Below are 24,732 nucleotides of genomic sequence, written 5' to 3' on the forward strand. Positions count from 1 at the left end.
GGGCGCTTCTGAGACCCTGACGGCCTCTGCGACATAGGATCAGGCACGGGTTGAGACCCTGACTGTCCTAAGGCTTCAGCTTTATCCAACCTTTTATGCAAGGAATTAACATTATCATTTAAAACCTTCCACATATTCATCCAATCAGGTGTCGGCGGAGACACCACATTCATTTGCTCCCGCTCTGCTTCCACATAGCCTTCCTCGTCAAACATGTCGACACAAGCGTACCGACACACCACACACACAGGGAATGCTCTTTTTGAAGACAGTTCCCCCACAAGGCCTTTTGGAGAGACAGAGAGAGAGTATGCCAGCACACACCCCAGCGCTATATAACCCAGGAATAAAACAGTAACTTAATGTTAACCCAGTAGCTGCTGTTAAATTGATTTTTGCGCCTAATTATGTGCCCCCCCTCTCTTTTTACCCTCTTCTACCGTGTATCTGCAGGGGAGAGCCTGGGGAGCTTCCTCTCAGCGGAGCTGTGGAGAAAAAATGGCGCTGGTGAGTGCTGAGGAAGAAGCCCCGCCCCCTCAGCGGCGGGCTTCTGTTCCGCTTCAATGTACAATTTTTGACGGGGGCTCATACATATATACAGTGCCCAACCGTATATATGCAAAACTTTTGCCAAATAGGTCCTAATTGCTGCCCAGGGCGCCCCCCCCTGCGCCCTGCACCCTTACAGTGACCGGAGTATGTGGGTGTGTGTGGGAGCAATGGCGCACAGCTGCAGTGCTGTGCGCTACCTCTGTGAAGACTGGAGTCTTCTGCCGCCGATTTCGAAGTCTTCTTGCTTCTTATGCTCACCCGGCTTCTGTCTTCCGGCTCTGCGAGGGGGACGGCGGCGCGGCACTGGGATCGGACGACGAGGGCGAGATCCTGTGTACGATCCCTCTGGAGCTAATGGTGTCCAGTAGCCTAAGAAGCAGGACCTATCTGCAGAGAGTAGGGCTGCTTCTCTCCCCTCAGTCCCACGATGCAGGGAGTCTGTTGCCAGCAGAGCTCCCTGAAAATAAAAAACCTAACAAAATACTTTCTTACAGCAAGCTCAGGAGAGCTCACTGAACAGCACCCAGCTCGTCCGGGCACAGATTCAAACTGAGGTCTGGAGGAGGGACATAGAGGGAGGAGCCAGAGCACACCAGAATCTAAATTCTTTCTTAAAGTGCCCATGTCTCCTGCGGAGCCCCGTCTATTCCCATGGTCCTTACGAAGTCCCCAGCATCCACTAGGACGTTAGAGAAATCTTATTTTCTCTTACATCCTAGAGGATGCTGGGGACTCCGTAAGGACCATGGGGTTTATACCAAAGATCCAGACCAGGCGGGAGAGTGCGGACGACTCTGCAGCACCGACTGAGCAAACGCAAGGTCCTCATCAGCCAGGGTATCAAACTTATAGAACTTTGCAAAAGTGTTTGAACCCGACCAGGTAGCTGCTCGGCAAAGCTGTAAAGCCGAGACGCCTCGGGCAGCCGCCCAAGAAGAGCCCACCCTCCTAGTGGAATGGGCCTTTACCGAATTTGTTAACGGCAATCCTGCCGTACAATGAGCCTGCTGAATCGTGTTACAGATCCAGCGAGCAATAGTCTGCTTCGAAGCAGGAGCGCCAACTTTGTTGGCTGCATACAGGACAAACAGTGCTTCTGTTTTCCTAACTGGAGCCGTCCTGGCTACATAGATTTTTAAGGCCCTGACTACATCCAGGGACACGGAATCCTCCAAGTCATCCGTAGCCACAGGCACCACAATAGGTTAGTTCATATGAAATGAAGAAACCACCTTAGGCAAAAATAGAGGACGAGTCCTCAACTCTGCCCTATCCACATGGAAAATCAAATAGGGGCTCTTGTGAGACAAGGCTGCCAATTCAAACACCCGCCTTGCCGATGCCAAGGCCAACAACATGACCACCTTCCAAGTAAGAAAATTTTAATTCAACCGTTTGAAGTGGTTCAAACCAGTGAGATTTCAGGAACCGTAACACCACATTAAGGTCCCATGGGGCCACTGGTGGCACAAAAGGAGGCTGGATGTGCAGCACTCCCTTTACAAAAGTCTGGACTTCCGGGAGATAAGCCAATTCCTTCTGAAAGAAAATAGACCGGGCCGAAATCTGTACCTTAATGGAGCCTAATTTTAGGCCCATATCCACTCCTGTCTGTAGAAAGTGGAGAAAACGGCCAGATGGAAATCTTCCGTAGGAGCCTTCTGGCTTCACACCAAGATACATACTTCCTCCAGATACGGTGATAATGTTTCGCCGTCACCTCCTTCCTAGCCTTTATCAGAGTAGGGATGACCTCCTCCGGAATACCTTTTCCAGCTAGGATTCGGTGTTCAACCGCCATGCCGTCAAACGTAACCGCGGTAAGTCTTGGTACACGCAGGGCCCCTGTTGCAACAGGTCCTCCCCGAGAGGAAGAGGCCACGGATCTTCTGTGAGCATCTCCTGAAGATCTGAATACCAGGCCCTTCGAGGCCACTCTTTTTCGTCTTATGATTCTCAATATTTTTGAGATGAGAGGAAGAGGAGGGAACACATAGACCGACTGAAATTCCCATGGCGTCACCAGGGCGTCCACCGCTACTGCCTGTGGGTCCCTTGACCTGGCACAATACCTCCGAAGCTTCTTGTTGAGGCGTGACGCCATCATGTCTATTTGAGGAAGACCCCAAAGACTTGTTATCTCTGCAAAGACTTCTTGATGAAGTCCCCACTCTCCTGGATGGAGATCGTGTCTGCTGAGGAAGTCTGCTTCCCAGTTGTCCACTCCCGGAATGAATACCGCTGACAGAGCGCTTACGTGATTTTCTGCCCAGCGCAGAATCCTGTTGGCTTCCGCCATTGACACTCTGCTCCTTGTCCCGCCTTGGTGGTTTACATGAGCCACGGCTGTAACGTTGTCTGATTGAATCAGAACCGGTAGGTCGCGAAGAAGATTCTCCGCTTGTCGTAGGCCGTTGTATATGGCCCTTAATTCCAGTACGTTGATGTGTAGACAAGCCTCCTGGCTTGACCACAGTCCCTGAAAATTCCTTCCTCGTGTGACTGCTCCTCATCCTCGGAGGCTCGCGTCCGTGGTTATCAGAACCCAGTCTTGAATGCCGAATCTGCGACCCTCTAGAACAGGCATTCCCAACCACGGTCCTCAAGGCACACCAACAGTGCAGGTTTTAGTGATATCCAGGCTTCAGCACAGATGTTTAAATCAAATAACTGAGGTACTAATTAAGTCACCTGTGTTCAAGCCTGGATATCACTAAAACCAGGACTGTTAGTGTGCCTTGAGGACCGCGGTTGGGAAACACTGCTCTAGAAGGTGAGCACTCTGCAGCCACCACAGGAGAGACACCCTGGCCCTGGGGGACAGGCTTATCTTCTGATGTATTTGTAGATGGGATCCCGACCACTTGTCCAGAAGGTCCCACTGAAATGTCCTTGCATGAAACCTGCCGAAGGGGATGGCCTCGTAGGCTGCCATCATTTTTCCCAGAACTCGAGTGAATTGATGAACCGACACTCTTTTTGGTTTTAGCAGGTCTCTGACCATGTTCTGGAGGTCCTGGGCTTTTTCCATTGGGAGAAAAACCCTCTTCTGTTCTGAGTCCAGAATCATGCCTAGGAATGATAGCCGCGTCGTTGGAATCAATTGCGACTTTGGCAGATTTAGAATCCAACCGTGCTGTTGTAGCACTCTCAGGGAGAGCGACACGCTTTTCAGCAATTAATCTCTCGATCTCGCTTTTATCAGGAGATCGTCCAAGTACGGGATAATTGTGACTCCCTGCCTGCGCAGGAGCAGCATCATCTCCGCCATCACCTTGGTGAAAATCCTCGGGGCCGTGGAAAGCCCAAACGGCAACGTCTGAAACTGGTAATGACAGTCCTGTACACCGAATCTCAGGTACGCCAGATTAGGAGGATATATGGGGACATGAAGGTATGCATCCTTTATGTCGAGTGACACCATAAAATCCCCCCCTTCCAGACTGGAGATCACAGACCGGAGCGATTCCATCTTGAATTTGAACTTTTTCAAGTACAGGTTTAGAGATTTTAGATTTAAAATGGGTCTGACCGAGCCATCCGGCTTCGGGACCACAAACAGGGTTGAATAGTACCCTTTCCCCTGTTGGACTAGGGGAACCGTGACAATCACTTGCTGTTGACACAGCTTTTGAATTGCAGCTAACACTACTGCCCTCTCTGGGGGAGAAGCTGGCATGGCCGACTTGAAAAATCGGCGAGGGGGCACCTCTTCGCATTCCAGTTTGTAGCCTTGGGATACGATATCCATCGCCCAAGTATCCACGTCTGACAGAACACAGACCTGGCTGAAGAGTCGAAGACGTGCCCCCACCGGTGCGGACTCCCTCAGTGGAGCCCCAGCGTCATGCAGTGGATTTAGTAGAAGCCGGGGAGGACTTCTGCTTCTGGGAGCAGGTGCTCTCTTCCCTCTACCCTTACCTCTGGCGAGGAAAGATGAGCCCCGACCTCTTCTGGACTTATGCGACCGAAAGGACTGCATCTGATATTGTGGAGTTTTCTTTTGCTGTGGGGGAACAAAAGGCAAAAAATAAGAATTTACTTACCGATAATTCTATTTCTCATAGTCCGTAGTGGATGCTGGGGACTCCGAAAGGACCATGGGGAATAGCGGCTCCGCAGGAGACTGGGCACAAAAGTAAAAAGCTTTAGGACTACCTGGTGTGCACTGGCTCCTCCCCCTATGACCCTCCTCCAAGCCTCAGTTAGGATACTGTGCCCGGACGAGCGTACACAATAAGGAAGGATTTTGAATCCCGGGTAAGACTCTTACCAGCCACACCAATCACACCGTACAACTTGTGATCTGAACCCAGTTAACAGCATGATAACAGAAGGAGCCTCTGAAAAGATGGCTCACAACAACAATAACCCGATTTTTGTAACAATAACTATGTACAAGTAATGCAGACAATCCGCACTTGGGATGGGCGCCCAGCATCCACTACGGACTATGAGAAATAGAATTATCGGTAAGTAAATTCTTATTTTCTCTAACGTCCTAGTGGATGCTGGGGACTCCGAAAGGACCATGGGGATTATACCAAAGCTCCCAAACGGGCGGGAGAGTGCGGATGACTCTGCAGCACCGAATGAGAGAACTCCAGGTCCTCCTCAGCCAGGGTATCAAATTTGTAGAATTTAGCAAACGTGTTTGCCCCTGACCAAGTAGCTGCTCGGCAAAGTTGTAAAGCCGAGACCCCTCGGGCAGCCGCCCAAGATGAGCCCACTTTCCTTGTGGAATGGGCTTTTACAGATTTTGGCTGTGGCAGGCCTGCCACAGAATGTGCAAGCTGAATTGTACTACAAATCCAACGAGCAATAGTCTGCTTAGAAGCAGGAGCACCCAACTTGTTGGGTGCATACAGGGTAAACAGCGAGTCAGATTTTCTGACTCCAGCCGTCCTGGAAACATATATTTTCAGGGCCCTGACTACGTCCAGTAACTTGGAATCCTCCAAGTCCCTAGTAGCCGCAGGCACCACAATAGGCTGGTTTAAGTGAAATGCTGAAACCATCTTAGGGAGAAATTGAGGACGAGTCCTCAATTCTGCCCTGTCCGTATGAAAAATTAGGTAAGGGCTTTTATAGGATAAAGCCGCCAATTCTGAAACACGCCTGGCTGAAGCCAGGGCTAACAGCATTACCACTTTCCATGTGAGATATTTTAAGTCCACAGTGGTGAGTGGTTCAAACCAATGTGATTTTAGGAACCCCAAAACTACATTGAGATCCCAAGGTGCCACTGGAGGCACAAAAGGAGGCTGTATATGCAGTACTCCCTTGACAAACGTCTGAACTTCAGGAACAGAAGCTAGTTCTTTTTGGAAGAATATTGACAGGGCCGAAATTTGAACCTTAATGGACCCTAATTTTAGGCCCATAGACAGTTCTGTTTGCAGGAAATGCAGGAATCGACCCAGTTGAAATTCCTCTGTAGGGGCCTTCCTGGCCTCGCACCACGCAACATATTTTCGCCAAATACGGTGATAATGTTGTACGGTCACATCCTTCCTGGCTTTGATCAGGGTAGGGATGACTTCATCCGGAATGCCTTTTTCCTTCAGGATCCGGCGTTCAACCGCCATGCCGTCAAACGCAGCCGCGGTAAGTCCTGGAACAGACATGGTCCCTGCTGGAGCAGGTCCTTTCTTAGAGGTAGAGGCCACGGGTCTTCCGTGAGCATCTCTTGAATTTCCGGGTACCAAGTCCTTCTTGGCCAATCCGGAGCCACGAGTATAGTCTTTACTCCTCTCCTTCTTATGATTCTCAGTACTTTTGGTATGAGAGGAAGAGGAGGGAACACATACACTGACTGGTACACCCACGGTGTTACCAGAGCGTCCACAGCTATTGCCTGAGGGTCCCTTGACCTGGCGCAATATCTGTCCAGTTTTTTGTTGAGGCGGGACGCCATCATGTCCACCTTTGGTTTTTCCCAACGGTTCACAATCATGTGGAAGACTTCTGGGTGAAGTCCCCACTCCCCCGGGTGAAGATCGTGTCTGCTGAGGAAGTCTGCTTCCCAGTTGTCCACTCCCGGAATGAACACTGCTGACAGTGCTATCACATGATTTTCCGCCCAGCGAAGAATCCTTGCCACTTCCGTCATTGCCCTCCTGCTTCTTGTACCGCCCTGTCTGTTTACGTGGGCGACTGCCGTGATGTTGTCCGACTGGATCAACACCGGCTGACCCTGAAGCAGAGGTCTTGCCTGACTTAGGGCATTGTAAATGGCCCTGAGTTCCAGGATATTTATGTGAAGTGACGTTTCCATGCTTGACCACAAGCCCTGGAAATTTTTTCCCTGTGTGACTGCTCCCCAGCCCCTCAGGCTGGCATCCGTGGTCACCAGGACCCAATCCTGAATGCCGAATCTGCGGCCCTCTAGGAGATGAGCACTCTGTAACCACCACAGGAGAGACACCCTTGTCCTTGGAGACAGGGTTATCCGCTGATGCATTTGAAGATGCGATCCGGACCATTTGTCCAGCAGATCCCACTGAAAAGTTCTTGCGTGGAATCTGCCGAGTGGAATCGCTTCGTAAGAAGCCACCATCTTTCCCAGGACCCTTGTGCATTGATGTACTGACACTTGGCCTGGTCTTAGGAGGTTCCTGACTAGGTCGGATAACTCCCTGGCTTTCTCTCCCGGGAGAAACACCTTTTTCTGTACTGTGTCCAGAATCATTCCTAGGAACAGCAGACATGTCGTCGGAATCAGCTGCGATTTTGGAATATTTAGAATCCATCCGTGCTGTCGTAGTACTACTTGAGATAGTGCTACTCCGACCTCTAACTGTTCTCTGGACCTTGCCCTTATCAGGAGATCGTCCAAGTAAGGGATAATTAAGACGCCTTTTCTTCGAAGAAGAATCATCATTTCGGCCATTACCTTGGTAAAGACCCGGGGTGCCGTGGACAATCCAAACGGCAGCGTCTGAAACTGATAGTGACAGTTCTGTACCACAAACCTGAGGTACCCTTGGTGAGAAGGGCAAATTGGGACATGGAGGTAAGCATCCTTGATGTCCAGAGACACCATATAGTCCCCTTCTTCCAGGTTCGCTATCACTGCTCTGAGTGACTCCATCTTGAACTTGAACCTTTTTATGTAAGTGTTCAAGGATTTCAGATTTAAAATGGGTCTCACCGAGCCGTCCGGCTTCGGTACCACAAACAGCGTGGAATAATACCCCTTTCCCTGTTGTAGGAAGGGTACCTTGATTATCACTTGCTGGGAATACAGCTTGTGAATGGCTTCCAATACCGCCTCCCTGTCGGGGGGAGACGTTGGTAAAGCAGACTTCAGGAACCGGCGAGGGGGAGACGTCTCGAATTCCAATTTGTACCCCTGAGATACTACCTGCAGGATCCAGAGGTCCACTTGCGAGTGAGCCCACTGCGCGCTGAAATTCTTGAGACGGGCCCCCACCGTCTTGCCTGAGTCCGCTTGTAAGGCCCCAGCGTCATGCTGAGGACTTGGCAGAAGCGGGGGAGGGCTTCTGTTCGTGGGAAGAGGCTGTCTGCTGCAGTCTTTTTCCCCTTCCTCTGCCCCGGGGCAGATATGAGTGGCCTTTTGCCCGCTTGCCCTTATGGGGACGAAAGGACTGAGCCTGAAAAGACGGTATCTTTTTCTGCTGTGAGGTGACTTGGGGTAAAAAGGTGGATTTCCCAGCCGTTGCCCTGGCCACCAGGTCCGATAGACCGACCCCAAATAACTCCTCCCCTTTATACGGCAATACTTCCATATGCCGTTTGGAATCCGCATCACCTGACCACTGTCGCGTCCATAACCCTCTTCTGGCAGAAATGGACATCGCACTTACTCTTGATGCCAGAGTGCAAATATCCCTCTGTGCATCACGCATATATAGAAATGCATCCTTTAAATGCTCTATAGTCAATAATATATTGTCCCTGTCCAGGGTATCAATATTTTCAGTCAGGGAATCCGACCAAGCCACCCCAGCACTGCACATCCAGGCTGAGGCGATTGCTGGTCGCAGTATAATACCAGTATGTGTGTATATACTTTTTAGGATATTTTCCATCTTCCTATCAGCTGGTTCCTTGAGGGCGGCCGTATCAGGAGACGATAACGCCACTTGTTTTGATAAGCGTGTGAGCGCCTTATCCACTCTAGGGGGTGTTTCCCAACGCGCCCTAACCTCTGGCGGGAAAGGGTATAATGCCAATAATTTTTTAGAAATTAGCAGTTTGTTTTTTTTCGGGGGAAACCCACGCTTCATCACACACCTCATTTAATTCATCTGATTCAGGAAAAACTACGGGTAGTTTTTTCACACCCCACATAATACCCTTTTTTGTGGTACTTGTAGTATCAGAAATGTTCAAAACCTCCTTCATTGCCGTGATCATGTAACGTGTGGCCCTACTGGAAAATACGTTTGTTTCCTCACCGTCGACACTGGAGTCGGTGTCCGTGTCAGTATCGACCTGAGGTAACGGGCGTTTTATAGCCCCTGACGGTGTTTGAGACGCCTGTACAGGTATTAACTGATTTGCCGGCTGTCTCATGTCGTCAACAGTCTTTTGTAAAGTGCCGACACTATCACGTAATTCTTTCCATAAGACCATCCAGTCAGGTGTCGACTCCCTAGGGGGTGACATCACTAACACAGGCAATTGCTCCGCCTCCACACCATTTTCCTCCTCATACATGTCGACACAGCGTACCGACACACAGCACACACACACAGGGAATGCTCTGATAGAGGACAGGACCCCACTAGCCCTTTGGGGAGACAGAGGGAGAGTTTGCCAGCACACACCAGAGCGCTATATATATATATACATACAGGGATAACCTTATATAAGTGTTTTTCCCTAATATAGCTGCTGTATATATTAATATGCCAATTTAGTGCCTCCCCTCTCTTGTTTTACCCTGTTTCTGTAGTGCAGGACTGCAGGGGAGAGTCAGGGAGCCTTCCTCCAACGGAGCTGTGAGGAAAAAATGGCGCCAGTGTGCTGAGGAGATAGGCTCCGCCCCCTTCACGGCGGCCTTTCTCCCGCTTTTTAATGGAAAGATTGGCAGGGGTTAAATGCATCCATATAGCCCAGGAGCTATATGTGATGTATTTTTTGCCAAAAAAAGGTTTTTTATTGCGTCTCAGGGCGCCCCCCCCCAGCGCCCTGCACCCTCAGTGACCGGAGTGTGAAGTGTGCTGAGAGCAATGGCGCACAGCTGCGGTGCTGTGCGCTACCTTATTGAAGACAGGACGTCTTCTGCCGCCGATTTTCCGGACCTCTTCACTCTTCTGGCTCTGTAAGGGGGCCGGCAGCGCGGCTCCGGGACCCATCCATGGCTGGGCCTGTGATCGTCCCTCTGGAGCTAATGTCCAGTAGCCTAAGAAGCCCAATCCACTCTGCACGCAGGTGAGTTCGCTTCTTCTCCCCTTAGTCCCTCGGTGCAGTGAGCCTGTTGCCAGCAGGTCTCACTGAAAATAAAAAACCTACTTTAAACTTTTACACTAAGCAGCTCAGGAGAGCCCCTTAGCCTGCACCCGTCTCGTTCGTGCACAAAAATCTAACTGAGGCTTGGAGGAGGGTCATAGGGGGAGGAGCCAGTGCATACCAGGTAGTCCTAAAGCTTTTTACTTTTGTGCCCAGTCTCCTGCGGAACCGCTATTCCCCATGGTCCTTTCGGAGTCCCCAGCATCCACTAGGACGTTAGAGAAAGGTAGATTTACCCGCGGTAGCTGTGGCAACCAGGGCCCTCATTCCGAGTCGTTCGCTCGGTAATTTTCATCGCATCGCAGTGAAATTTCGCTTAGTACGCATGCGCAATATTCGCACTGCGACTGCGCCAAGTAATTTTACAAAGAAGATAGTATTTTTACTCACGGCTTTTTCTTCGCTCCGGCGATCGTAGTGTGATTGACAGGAAATGGGTGTTACTGGGCGGAAACACGGCGTTTTATGGGCGTGTGGATACAAACGCTACCGTTTCCGGAAAAAACGCAGGAGTGGCTGGAGAAACGGGGAAGTGTCTGGGCGAACGCTGGGTGTGTTTGTGACGTCAAACCAGGAACGACAAGCACTGAACTGATCGCAGATGCCGAGTAAGTCTGAAGCTACTCTGAAACTGCTAAGAAGTGTGTAATCGCATTATTGCGAATACATCGTTCGCAATTTTAAGAAGCTAAGATACACTCCCAGTAGGCGGCGGCTTAGCGTGAGCAACTCTGCTAAATTCGCCTTGCGAGCGATCAACTCGGAATGAGGGCCCAGGTCCGCGAGACCTTCCCCAAATAAAACTTCACCTTTGTATGGCAAAACCTCCATATGCTTCTTTGAGTTGGCATCACCCGTCCATTGGCGGGTCCACAGGGCTCGCCTAGCAGAAATCGTCATGGCGTTGGCTCTCGAACCTAGCAGCCCAACGTCTCTTTGAGCGTCCCTCATATATAAGACTGCGTCTTTAATGTGACCTAAGGTCAATAAAATGGTATCCCTGTCTTAGGGTATCAAGGTCAGCTGACAAGGTATCTGTCCTAGCTGCAACTGCACTACACACCTATGCTGATGCTATTGCCGGTCTGAGTAAAGCACCCGTATGCGCATAAATAGATTTTAAAGAAGTTTCCTGTCTGCGATCAGCAGGATCCTTGAGGGCTGCCGTGTCCGGAGACTGTAACGCCACCTTCTTGGACAGGCGCGTTAAAGCCTTGTCCACCCTGGGTGAGGATTCCCAATGTACCCTGTCTTGTGCATGGAAATGATAAGCCATAAGAATCCTTTTGGGAATCTGCAGTTTTTTATCTGGAGTTTCCCAAGCTTTTTCAAATAACTTGTTAAGCTCATGAGATGGGAGAAAGGTTACCTCAGGTTTCTTTTCCTTATACATGCGCACCCTCGTGTCAGGGACCGAGGGGTCACCTGTGATATGCAAGACATCTTTTATTGCAATAATTATATAATGAATACTTTTGGCCACCCTTGGGTGGAACCTCGCATCATCGTAGTCGACACTGGAGTCAGAATCCGTGTCGGTATCAGTGTCTGCAATTTGGGATAGGGGACGTTTATGAGACCCAGAAGGGCCCTGTGACCCAGTCGAAGCCGTGAATTGACTCTCTGCTTTTTCCCTGGACTCTGCTTTGTCCAGTCTCTTATGTAATAAGGTCACATTTGCATTGAAAACATTCCACATGTCCATCCAATCATGAGTCTGCGTTGCCGACGGAGACACCACAATCATCTGCTCCACCTCCTCCTTAGCTGAGCCTTCCGCATCAGACATGCCGACACACTCGTACCGACACCCCCACACACACAGGGATATAGTTATAAGGAGACAGTTCCCCAACAAGGCCCTTTGGAGAGACAGAGAGAGAGAGTATGCCAGCACACACCCAGCGCCAACTGACACTGGAAACAATTTCCCAGATAATATAGCGCATATATATTCTGTGTAATACACTCACTGCGCCTTACAAGTGCCCCCCCCCCTCTTTTCAGCCCTGTGTCACCGTGTTCAGCAGGGGAGATACCGGGGAGTCAGCTTCTCTGCAGATCTCTGTGGAGAAAATGGCGCTGGTTAGTGCTGAGGGACCAAGCTCCGCCCCCTCCAGCGGCGGGCTTCGGTCCCGCTCAAAGTATAAAAACTGGCAGGGGATTTATATACTTACTGCCTCCGCAGCCCATAAACTTACAAATGCCAGATTTAGAGGTTTTTATTGCTGCCCAGGGCGCCCCCCCCCCTGCGCCCATCAGTGCCTGCTAGTGTGCGTTGTGTGTGGTAGCAATGGCGCGCAGCATTACCGCTGCGCGCTTACCTCAGGGAAGATCTGAAGTCTTCTGCCGCCTAAGAAGTCTTCTTTCTTCTTATACTCACCCGGCTTCTATCTTCCGGCTCTGTGAGGAGGACGGCGGCGCGGCTCTGGGACGAACGGTGAGGGGAGACCTGCGTTCCGTCTCCCTCTGGAGCTAATGGTGTCCAGTAGCCTAAGAAGCAGAGCCTATCACTTAAGTAGGTCTGCTTCTCTCTCCTCAGTCCCACGATGCAGGGAGCCTGTTGCCAGCAGTGCTCCCTGAAAATAAAAAACCTAACAAAATTCTTTTTCAGAGAAACTCGGGAGAGCTGCCCTGTAATGCACCCAATCTCCTCTGGGCACAGAATCTAACGGAGGTCTGGAGGAGGGGCATAGAGGGAGGAGCCAGTGCACACCCATTCTAAAATTCTTTATAGTGCCCATGTCTCCTGCGGAGCCCGTCTATAACCCATGGTCCTTACGGAGTCCCCAGCATCCTATAGGACGTAAGAGAAAAGTAAGAAAATATAAAAAGAATCATAACAGTAAAATCAATAATCTAGTGTGGAGGAGAGGCTACAAATCCTGTCAGTGCTGAGGAAGGACTTACTGTGGAAACACACTTTGTATTAATTTGAATTACTGACAAGTCTATTTTCAGTCAATAGCTGCAACCATTAGCTGTGGAATTTCTACTTCTTGTGCTGCATTCGTACACCAAAAAAAATAAAAATGTCCAGCTAACCAGATCATCTGAATGTCCCAGTTACTGCCACTGAACAATGGGAGATGGGCATCCTGAAAAGCCCACGTCTTTTGGGACTTTAGAGAACACCAAATATGTGAATATTCTGTATGCATTACATACTCTGATCACTGCCAATCTTTAGTATGTTTCTTCAATTTCCCCAGAATAATATGCTTGCAAGCTGAATTTGAAGTTACACATAAGATTAAATAATGTGTTCAGTAAACTTGTACCTCAATTACTCTGAATATGCCAAGTTGGATTGAGATTTTATTTGTTCACAAGTGAATTTAGGGGTCTAATTAGGTCTATATATGCACCACACTTATTTTCGAGGAAGAATGAGCGTCCTTCAGTTAATAAATAAGTGATATTCAACACTAAATTACCATCTGGATTTACCAGAATTTAGAGGACACCTGAGAAGTGTAAGATTATAGAGTCACTATACAAAGCCAAGAGGATGACACCCAAATAATTCAGAGTACGCTCCTGCTACTCCGGGATGTGACAATGCACATCAGAGTACGCTCCTGCTACACCGGGATGTGACAATGCACATCAGAGTACGCTCCTGGCTACACCGGGATGTGACAATGCACATCAGAGTACGCTCCTGCTACACCGGGATGTGACAATGCACATCAGAGTACGCTCCTGCTACACCGGGATGTGACAATGCACATCAGAGTACGCTCCTGCTACACCGGGATGTGACAATGCACATCAGAGTACGCTCCTGCTACAGCAGGTAGTGACAATGCACATCAGAGTACGCTCCTGCTACACCGGGATGTGACAATGCACATCAGAGTACGCTCCTGCTACACCAGGATGTGACAATGCACATCAGAGTACGCTCCTGCTACACCAGGATGTGACAATGCATATCAGAGTACGCTCCTGCTACACCGGGATGTGACAATGCACATCAGAGTACGCTCCTGCACACCGGGATGAGACAATGCACATCAGAGTACGCTCCTGCACACCGGGATGAGACAATGCACATCAGAGTACGCTCCTGCTACACCGGGATGAGACAAGACACATCAGAGTACGCTCCTGCTACACCGGGATGTGACAATGCACATCAGAGTACGCTCCTGCTACACCAGGATGTGACAATGCACATCAGAGTACGCTCCTGCTACAGCGGGATGTGACAATGCATATCAGAGTACGCTCCTGCTACACCGGGATGTGACAATGCATATCAGAGTACGCTCCTGCTACACCAGGATGTGACAATGCATATCAGAGTACGCTCCTGCTACAGCGGGATGTGACAATGCATATCAGAGTACGCTCCTGCTACAGCGGGATGTGACAATGCATATCAGAGTACGCTCCTGCTACACCGGGATGTGACAATGCACATCAGAGTACGCTCCTGCTACACCGGGATGTGACAATGCATATCAGAGTACGCTCCTGCTACACCGGGATGTGACAATGCATATCAGAGTACGCTCCTGCTACACCGGGATGTGACAATGCATATCAGAGTACGCTCCTGCTACACCGGGATGTGACAATGCATATCAGAGTACGCTCCTGCTACAGCGGGATGTGACAATGCACATCAGAGTACGCTCCTGCTACAGCAGGTAGTGACAATGCACATCAGAGTACGCTCCTGCTACAGCGGGATGTGACAATGCATATCAGAGTACGCTCCTGCACACCGGGATGAGACAATGCACATCAGAGTACGCTCCTGCTACACCGGGATGAGACAAGACACATCAGAGTACGCTCCTGCTACACCGGGATGTGACAATGCACATCAGAGTACGCTCCTGCTACAGCGGGATGTGACAATGCATATCAGAGTACGCTCCTGCTACACCGGGATGTGACAATGCATATCAGAGTACGCTCCTGCTACAGCGGGATGTGACAATGCATATCAGAGTACGCTCCTGCTACAGCGGGATGTGACAATGCATATCAGAGTACGCTCCTGCTACACCGGGATGTGACAATGCATATCAGAGTACGCTCCTGCTACACCGGGATGTGACAATGCATATCAGAGTACGCTCCTGATACACCGGGATGTGACAATGCACATCAGAGTACGCTGCTGCTACACCGGGATGTGACAATGCATATCAGAGTACGCTCCTGCTACACCGGGATGTGACAATGCATATCAGAGTACGCTCCTGATACACCGGGATGTGACAATGCACATCAGAGTACGCTCCTGCTACACCGGGATGTGACAATGCATATCAGAGTACGCTCCTGTTACACTGAAAATAGAACTTTTTTATAGCAATGCTAAGGGCTTAACATAAACCTTTAAAAAAGCTAATGAAACTATTTCATAAAAGGTGTGGCACATTGTTACATTGCACATGGGGCCCTTATTAGTGTATATACTTGCATGCGTGAGGTGCTATGGGCAAGACTCTCAGGCATATGACAAAAAATAAAAAGATGATATATTTTCAGCAAAATGTTTCACTCACCAGTCGACATGTGAGCCCGATGACAGCCACAGGAGTCTGTGCTGACTGTGCAATATCAAACAGATTATAAAGCAGCGTCTGGTTCTTATGATGGGCAAACAGATCAAACTCATCTAGTATAAACAGCACAGGGCAACTACTAGTACGGTCACCTGGAAAGAGAATACTTATTATTAGTTGTCTACAAAAGACCTGGATAAAAACACAGCTCAGGCTTTCTGCTTGATAAAGATAACCACAAATTTTTAACTCCCCCATAATTACTTTACTTCTAAAACTCCATAGCAGCCATTGCTATTCTAGACAGGTAGAGACAGATAATTATGAAAATTCTGCCAGAGTTGGTATATAATGGAGCTGCTCCTTTTCCCAATGTCTTCGTGTGACTTCCCAAGCGGTCTCAGAAAAATATACATACTGAAAACAACATGGTTGGGAAACGTGAACTGCTATGGAGTATTTACAAGAAAAGAAATTCATACATTTTTACTATACTTCAATGATATGTGGCAGCCCTTGCAATTGGATGTAACCTAGCAATCTAATAGGGCAGTAATTCCCAAACTGGGTGCCATGGCACCCGGAGATGCTGCGAGACACTTGCAGGGGTGCCATGGATTGGTGGCCCAGGTCCAAACAAAATCAAATTATTAATGGTCAATGTGATAAGCAAAATCAGTGCATCTGGAAAGTATTCACAGCGCTTCACTTTTTTTCACTATGTTACAGCCTTATTCCAAAATGGAATAAATTCATTTCCCCCCCCCAAAAAAAAATTCTACACACAATACCCCACAATGACAATGTAAAAAAAAATTTTTTTGGGTGATTTTTGCAAATTTATAAAAAATAAAAAACTAAGAAATCACATATACATAAGTATTCACAGCCTTTACCATTGAGCTCAGGTGCATTCTGTTTCCACTGATCATCCTTGAGATGTTCCTACAGCTTAATATTGGAGTCCACCAGTGGTAAATTCAGTTGATTGGACATGATTTGGAAAGGCACACACCTGTCTATATAAAGGTCCCACACTTGATAGTGCATGTCTGAGCACAAACCAAGCACGAAGACAAAGGAATTGTCTGTAGACCTCAGAGACAGGACTGTCTCGAGGCACAAATCTGGGGAAGGGTACAGAAAAATATCTGCTGCTTTGAAGGTCCCATTGAGCACAGTGGCCTCCATCATCCGTAAATGGAATAAGTTCGGAACCACCAGGACTCTTTCTAGAGCTGGCCGGCCATCTAAACTGAGCAATCGGGATAGAAGGGTTCTAGTCAGGTAGGTGACTAAGAACCCGATGGTCACTCTGTCAGAGGTACAGCATTCCTCTGTGGAGAGAGGAGAACATTCCAGAAGGACAACCATCTCTGCAGCAATCCACCAATCAGGTCAGTATGATAGAGTGGCCAGACAGAAGCCACTCCTTAGTAAAAAGCACATGGCAGCCCACCTGGAGTTTGCCAAAATGCACCTGAAGGATTTTCAGACCTTCAGAAACAAAATTCTCTGGTCTGATAAGACAAAGATTGAACTCTTTGGTGTGAATGCCAGGCATCATATTTGGAGGAATCCAGTCACCACTCATCATGAGGCCAATACCATCCCTACAGTGAAGAATGGTGGTGGCAGCATCATGCTGTGGGGATGTTTTTCAGAGGCAGGAACTGGAAGACTAGTCATGATAGAAGGAAAGATGAACGCAGCAATGTACAGAGACATCCTGGGTGAAAACCTGCTCCAGAGTGCTCTTGACCTCAGACTGGGGCGACTGTTCATCTTTCAGCAGGAAAACAACCCTAAGCACATAGCCAAGATATCAAAGGAGTAGCTTCAGGACAACTCTGTGAATGTCCTTGAGTGGCCCAACCAGAACCCAGACATAAATCCGATTGAACATCTCTGGAGAGATCTGAAAATGGCTGTACACCAATGCTTCCCATCCAACCGGATAGAGCTTGACAGGTGCTGCAAAGATGAATGGGCGAAACTGCCCAAAGATAGGTGTGCCAAGCTTGTGGCATCATATTCAAAGACTTGAGGTTGTAATTTCCGCCAAAGGTGCATCAACAAAGTTTTGAGCCAAGGCTGTTAATACTTATGCACATGTGATTTCTTAGGGTTTTTTTTATTTTTAATAAATTTGCAAAAATCTTTAAAAAAAAAAATATATATATATTTTTGTCACGTTGTTATGGGGTATTGTGTGAGAATTTTGAGGGAAAAAATGTAATTTATTCCAGTTTGGAATAAGGCTGTAACACAACAAAATGTGGATAAAGTGAAGCACTGTGAATATAGTACTTTCCGGATGCACTGTATGTGGCCAAACAGAAGCACAACCCTGTCCACTCTAACGTAACTCAACCTAAGGGTGACTGGTAAGTACCATTTATTTAATTTTTATCGTATTTTCTTTTGAATTTCTTAATAGAAACGTTTGCCCAGGAGGGCATTAAAAAAAGTTGGGCCAAGGAAGTTTGGGAACCACTGTAATAAGGAGTGTACAAATATTTACCAAAATCACATTATGCTGCATAAATATTAATGTAGTGGCTGTATGGGGAACATATCTCCAAAACAGATCGCCAGTAGAAAAAACATCCAACTGAACATAACTAGCTATGGATAGATGTCCTTGTTGCCACCTTACAAAGGACTTTCACAGACGCATGAGCCTTCTTCCCCCAAGAAGCTGACACAGTTCAAGTAACGTGAGCTCTTGGTATCTCTGGCACTTTCTGCCTATCTTCTTGGAAATATGTGTGATTACTTCTGTAACCCCATCTGGAAATACTCTGTTTGGAAGGGACATGACCATTTCAAGGTCCAGTTGGAATCACAAACAACTAGTCTGTATTTATAAGACCTATCCTGGATGGCGATTGCTCTTACAAAAGGTACAACAAATGCAGTTTAACTCTCCTTTTCATTAGCTGGATGTGGACAAAGGATGGGAACACAATCTGCTGGTTGGTACTCAAAAGTTAATATGACGTTTGTTGTGAAAGTTGTCTCTCAGAACTACTTTATTTTCAAAGATATTTAAAAAGGGTTCTTCACCAAAGATCCTGTAATACCCCTTTCACACTGAAAGCCCGGGTTCCAACCTGTGTTTGACCCAGGATACTGAACATGGGTCGGAGCTGGGGCTACTTGCCCCTTTCACTATGCCGGATGGTCCTGGGCCGTCGCTGTTCACACAGGATGCTTGCAGATGATGTAATCTCCAAGCTCTCCTAAGCCAACCAATTGTCAGCCTTTTAGGAATGATCTTGGTCTGCCTTTCACACTGCAGCCAACGCAGCTCATACCCAGGAAGAGACCGGGGGTTGTGGACATGGAATGCACAAACCTGGTAGTAGGGGCATAATAAGAGAGGAGGCCGCGTGCAGCCTCTACTGTCCAAGCAACCTCTCTGTCGGCAGCGCTGTAGAGTCTGAGAACTAGAGGGCTTCGACTTTAATGCGCAGAGGCAGCGATTTTCCCAACAATTCTTTTACTGTGCATGTGCAAAACGATGGGAAAATGTCCACAGCGCCATTTTCCTGGCACCCCTGTACTCCAAGGCCCATATGCACTGCACACATCACACCCATTATAAATACGCCAGTGCCAGGTCAACCCTTTTGCACCGATTAAGGACAAGGGTCAAGCCGGCAATAACCAGCTCAGTATGAAGGGGGTAGAACTCTGCGACCCGGGCAGCGACAAGAAGCTCCATGCCAGCGCGCAGGAGCTGCGCTGGCTGGAAGCTATTCCTACAGTACAAAAGCACTGCCACTGTGCAATGCTTTTGTACTTGTACAATGGGGTAGGGCCTGACATGCGGAGCGGACTAGACCTGTGCTGGGCGTCCCCCCGCATGTCAGGGAAGCTGATCGAAGATGTGCTAAATTTAGCAGTGAAAACTTCTAAAGCATGAAAAATGCTCAATGTGGCTACATGAACTTTTGTGCAGATTAAGAAACACAAACTGAGTCCATCTTGAATAGGTCAAGGATGTGTGGAAAAGTAATTACAGCTATATCCACCTGGATATTGCACCAAGAAATAAACTTTCTCCCTATTCTGCAATAAGCTATAGGAGAATTATTTTTCTATAATAGCACAATCTTTTTTTCTGCATAACTTCTGTTCTACTTCCATGCCATTAAAAAAGGTACAGATACATCATCCTACATCCTTGCTGCAGTCACGATAAACAGCCTTTCTAGCCGCGCCTAGTAGTGAACGCGTTTACTAATGTCAGTCGTGTTTTTGTGCATTTTTTTCTACGAAGCTCTAACTGCATACGAACTGCTGTTGTGTTTTCCTGGAAAATGTCTCTGAAATCAGAGAAGGTAAATGCTTGCATACTGAGGAAATAAAAAAACACCACCTGCCTGCCTCAAATAGAGAAGAAGAAGTGCAGCATCATTCCAGGGGGCATTTTTTAAAACTACCTTCCTCTACCTATCTGGAGTTGACTTATACCCAGGTGCAGGGGTACCCATGGGGGACTGAAACATATTTTTCATTATTAAAGTGTCTGGTAACATTATTAATACTGGACATTACTTAATGCAATTGCATAGCTACTACGTGAAGCCAATCCCAGACATTTTGGAGTCCCAAAAATACCAGGAATTCTAATTATTAAATCCCAGTTATTACAAGATTCAAAACACACTATTGGATTGGGCTGGAGGGCAGTGGGATAATACTTTCCTTCTTGGTTCTGGTTGCATTATTCAGTCTTCTCACTCTCTCCCAGCTGCCCATCGAATTGATTGAGTCCTATGATGCAGATGCTCTGAGCCACTGAGAGGCCTGGAGCACACCGTGTGGTGACATCATCAGTTTGTGGTGCACTATCAGCCAATCAGTGACTGAGAACAGCAACATTAAAGGACTCCAGCTCCTCTATTGCAGCTGATCTAGGAGCGGACTGGATAAAATGTCCACTGACAAGGATAGCCCCTTCTGACCACTGCTGTGTGACTAAGGGAAGTGAAAGGGTAGGGGGAGGAGGGAAAAATAGGATTTTAATAACTACCGGTAAATCCTTTTCTATTAGTCCGTAGAGGATGCTGGGGACTCCGTAAGGACCATGGGGTATAGACGGGAGCCGCAGGAGACATGGGCACACTATAAGACTTTGAATGGGTGTGAAATGGCTCCTCCCTCTATGCCCCTCCTCCAGACCTCAGTTAGAAAACTGCGCCCAGGGAGACGGACATTTCGAGGAAAGAATTTATTGTTTAAACACGGTGAGCGTCATACCAGCTCACACCACGAACATACCGCAGAACGTGGCATTCAAAAAATTAAAAAAAAAAAAATTACACAGCCACATGCTGAGAGAATATGTAACACAACTAATAATAAGACACCGCATGCCATGGCATGGCATGCACAACGTCAGCAACAGCCTGACAGAAAAGAACCACCACAAGAGTGTAACCATAACCAACAACTGCAGACCCAGTACGCACTGGGACGGGCGCCCAGCATCCTCTACGTACTAAGAGAAAAGGATTTACCGGTAGGTATTAAAATCCTATTTTCTCATACGTCCTAGAGGATGCTGGGGACTCCGTAAGGACCATGGGGTTTATACCAAAGCTCCAGACCGGGCGGGAGAGTGCGGACGACTGCAGCACCGATTGAGCAAACATGAGGTCCCCATCAGTCAGGGTATCAAACTTGTAGAGCTTAGCAAAAGTGTTTGAACCCGACCAAGTATCCGCTCGGCAAAGTTCAACTGCCGAGACTCCTCGGGCATCCGCCCAAGAAGAGCCCATCTTCCTAGTAGAATGGGTCACCACCGACTTCGGTAACGGCAATCCAGCCATAGAACAAGCACGCCAAATCGTATCACAGATCTAGCGTGTAACAGACTGCAGAGACGCAGGCGCCCCAATCACGCTGGGAGCATACCGGACAAACAGAGCCTCCGTTTCCCCAATCTGAGCCAAATTGGCAACATAAATATTCAAAGCCCCGACTACATCGAGAGACCTTGAATCAGCCAATGCTTAAGAAACCACAGGCATCAAATAGGCTGGTTTCTGCGAAACACCGAAACCACCTGGAAGATCAAACAGGGGGCTCTTGTGAGACCCAGCCGCTACTTCCGACATCCGCCTTGCGAACGCCAAAGGCAAAAGCATGACCACTCTCCAAGAGAGAAATTTTAACACAACCTTTCATAAAGGTTCCAATCATTGTGACACAAGAAAACGCAACACCACGTAAAGGTCCCACGGTGCCAATGGGGGCACAAATGGAGGTTGGATGTGCAGTACTCCTTCCACGAAGGTCCGAACTTCCGGAAAGGTTGCCAATTCTTTCTTGAAAGAAAATTTATAAGGCCAAAACTGCACTTAAATGGAGCCTAACTTTAGGCCTGCACCCACACCTGCTTGCAAAGAATGGAGAAGAACGACCCAACTGAAATTCTTCCGTAGGAGCCTTCTTGGATTCACACCAAGACACACATTTCCTCCAAACACGGTGGTAAAGCTTTGCAGTTACTTCTTTTCTAGCCCGAAGAAGTGTGGAAACGACTTCACTGGGAAAATCCTTCCTGGTTAGGATATGGCGTTCAACGCAGCCTCGGTAAGTTTTGATACACGCCCAGATCTTGTTGTAACAGTTCCTCACGTAGAGAAGGAGGCCAGGGATCTTCTATGAGTAAATCCTGAAGAACTGAATACCAAGCCCTCCTCGTGTAGACCGAAACAATGAGGATCACCTGAACCTTTGTTCTTCTTACATTTATCACCTTCAGAAGAGTGAAAACGGAGGGGACACATAGACCAAATGAAAACACCCAAGGTGTCCCGAGGACATCCACTGCTATAGCTTGAGTGTCCTCTGACCTGGAACAATATCTCTAAGATCTCTCGTTGAGGCGAGACGCCAACATGTCCAATTGAGGCACTCCTCAAAGACTTGTCGCTTCAGTGAAAACTTCTCGATGACGACCGTATTTCCCCCGGATGGAGATCGCGTCTGCAGAGGAATCTATTTCTCAGTCGTTCACGTCCGGAACGAAGACTGCTGATATAGCGTTGACCAGTCTTTCCATGGAAAACTTTTTTCGGCATCTGCCATTGCCGCTTTGCTCCCTGTTCTGCCCTAGCAGCTTACTTACACCACTGCTGTCAAGTTGTCCGACAGAATTAACACGGGCAGATCACGAAGCATATGTTCATTGAAAATGGCTCTTAATTCAAGAAAGCTTATTGCAGACAAGCTTCCCAGCTTGACCCTTTCCTCTGGAAATACTTCCCTTGCACGGACTGCTCCCCAGTCTCGGAGATCTGCATGCATAGACACCAGGATCTTATCCTGGATGCCGAACCTTCGTCCCTCTAGGAGGTGAGAACTGAGCCGACACCACAGGAGTGAAAACCTGGCCATTAGGATTATATTCCGGTGCATGCGCAGGGGAGACCCGGACCACATTTCCAATTGGCCCCGTGAAAACCACTCTGGCATTTGACCTGCTCACCGAAAAAGCCTCTTAGGCCGCACCAATCTTCTTCATTAACGGAACATATTGATGGATTGTCACTGCAAATCTGATCCGACTCCGGATCCTCAGACCTCTTTCCACAGGAACACACAGAACTTCAACCGTTCCATATCTACTCTGATACCCACCTCCGACGCCTGCGTCGTTGGGAATAACAGCCTTCCCCTGTGTTGAAGAACAGTCCGAGAGAAACCAACGATTTGCACCACCTGTGTCTTGACCTCGCCTTAATCAGGAGAGTGTCCCAGTACAGAACAACAATGGCTCTTACTATTGAAAGAATACCATCCCACTGCCATCACTCCGGTGAAATAGCAAAGACAATCCTAGATATCCACCCAGGTAATCTGAATGCGGAGAACAACGCATTTAAACCTTAGTATTTTGGGTGTTTTTTTAAAACAGGGACAGCAGGACAATGCCCTGAACCTGACGCACCTCTGGTACGGCGTCGCGTACTACCTCCCCTTCCAGAGGGGAAACGGCAAGATCTATTACAAAAATCAGTGAGGGGAAACATCTGTAACGCCAGAATGTCCCCCTTTGGATTCTATACTTAACTCACAGGTCCTAGTCTATTCCCGGACTAACTGAAAAGTAGTAGATGAGTTCCCACCGGAGTGGGCTCCAGCCAGATAGACTCAGCCACATGTGGTGGATGTGGTAGAAACAGAAAACGACATCCGCTTCTGCGAACCTAACAAGGCTGCAGAACTCTTACCTTTTCACCTTCCACTGTCTGCACAGGAGAGGAAAAAAGAACGACATCGAACCGGTTAAAACGACTGCATTCCACAAAAGAATGCGTCACCAACCATTGTGAAGGAGACTAACTCACGAAGTTAGATTTACCAGCAGTATCCGCCGAGATTGACTGAACTGAGGCATCCCCAAACAGCGGTACACCGTCCCAGGAAGAAACTCCAGTATCTCTCGGAGTCAGCCTCAGCCTTTCCCCGGCCACACCTCCTGTATACGCACGGCAGCCAGCCGCAATGTTATAGAGAAGAACCAACATAAGGAACATCCCCTCTCTCTTTAGGGTAATTCTATCAGATGCCTTTCCGAATATAAAAACTCCCTCATGTGCATGTAATGCAAATAAGCCCAAAGCATAGAAATAAAATATCACTTCGCTTCCTGTATACGATCCCTTGTGACAGGGCCCCGTGTCGATCAGGAGTTGATATTCACAGTATTCTATCCGCGGCGGGAAAAGAATAAACATTCGGAATCCTTGAGAGGATCTGAGACCAACTCGTCACGCCCGACCTAGAGCTTTATCAACAGAGCGACCAGCACATGAGAAGGAATACTATTACTTCAGCATTCATTATAAATCATAATATGAATATACATAATGTAATACACAATTACACACATATCCTAAATATATATATATATATATATATATATATATATATATCTATCTATCTATATCATACATATAAGCGGATTGTCGGAACCTTTAGGTCCCTAGTGACATTAATGTGTTCTGAATGTGTATGACCATGTACTGAATGCCCCAGTTGTGGATCTACCAGGAAACATTATGGTCGACAGAAAACCTAGTATTCGTCGACAGCAGGGAGTAGTAACCAGGCAAAATAACATTCTTGCAACCCCGAGGGGTCCGAGGGA

At 48.0% G+C, this 24,732-nt stretch overlaps 1 protein-coding gene across 1 annotated transcript in view; it reads right to left on the reverse strand.

The window, feature by feature from the left end:
- ORC4 (origin recognition complex subunit 4) overlaps positions 1-24,732 on the reverse strand; it is a 131,552-nt gene that overhangs the window by 36,233 nt on the left and 70,587 nt on the right. Inside the window, exon 8 of the mRNA XM_063933749.1 lies at positions 15,561-15,712. Within this exon, the coding sequence (XP_063789819.1) occupies positions 15,561-15,712 (152 nt within the window). The remainder of the gene's footprint in view (positions 1-15,560; positions 15,713-24,732) is intronic.

This window comes from Pseudophryne corroboree, chromosome 7 (assembly GCF_028390025.1).
Source record: "Pseudophryne corroboree isolate aPseCor3 chromosome 7, aPseCor3.hap2, whole genome shotgun sequence".
NCBI lineage: Eukaryota > Metazoa > Chordata > Amphibia > Anura > Myobatrachidae > Pseudophryne > Pseudophryne corroboree.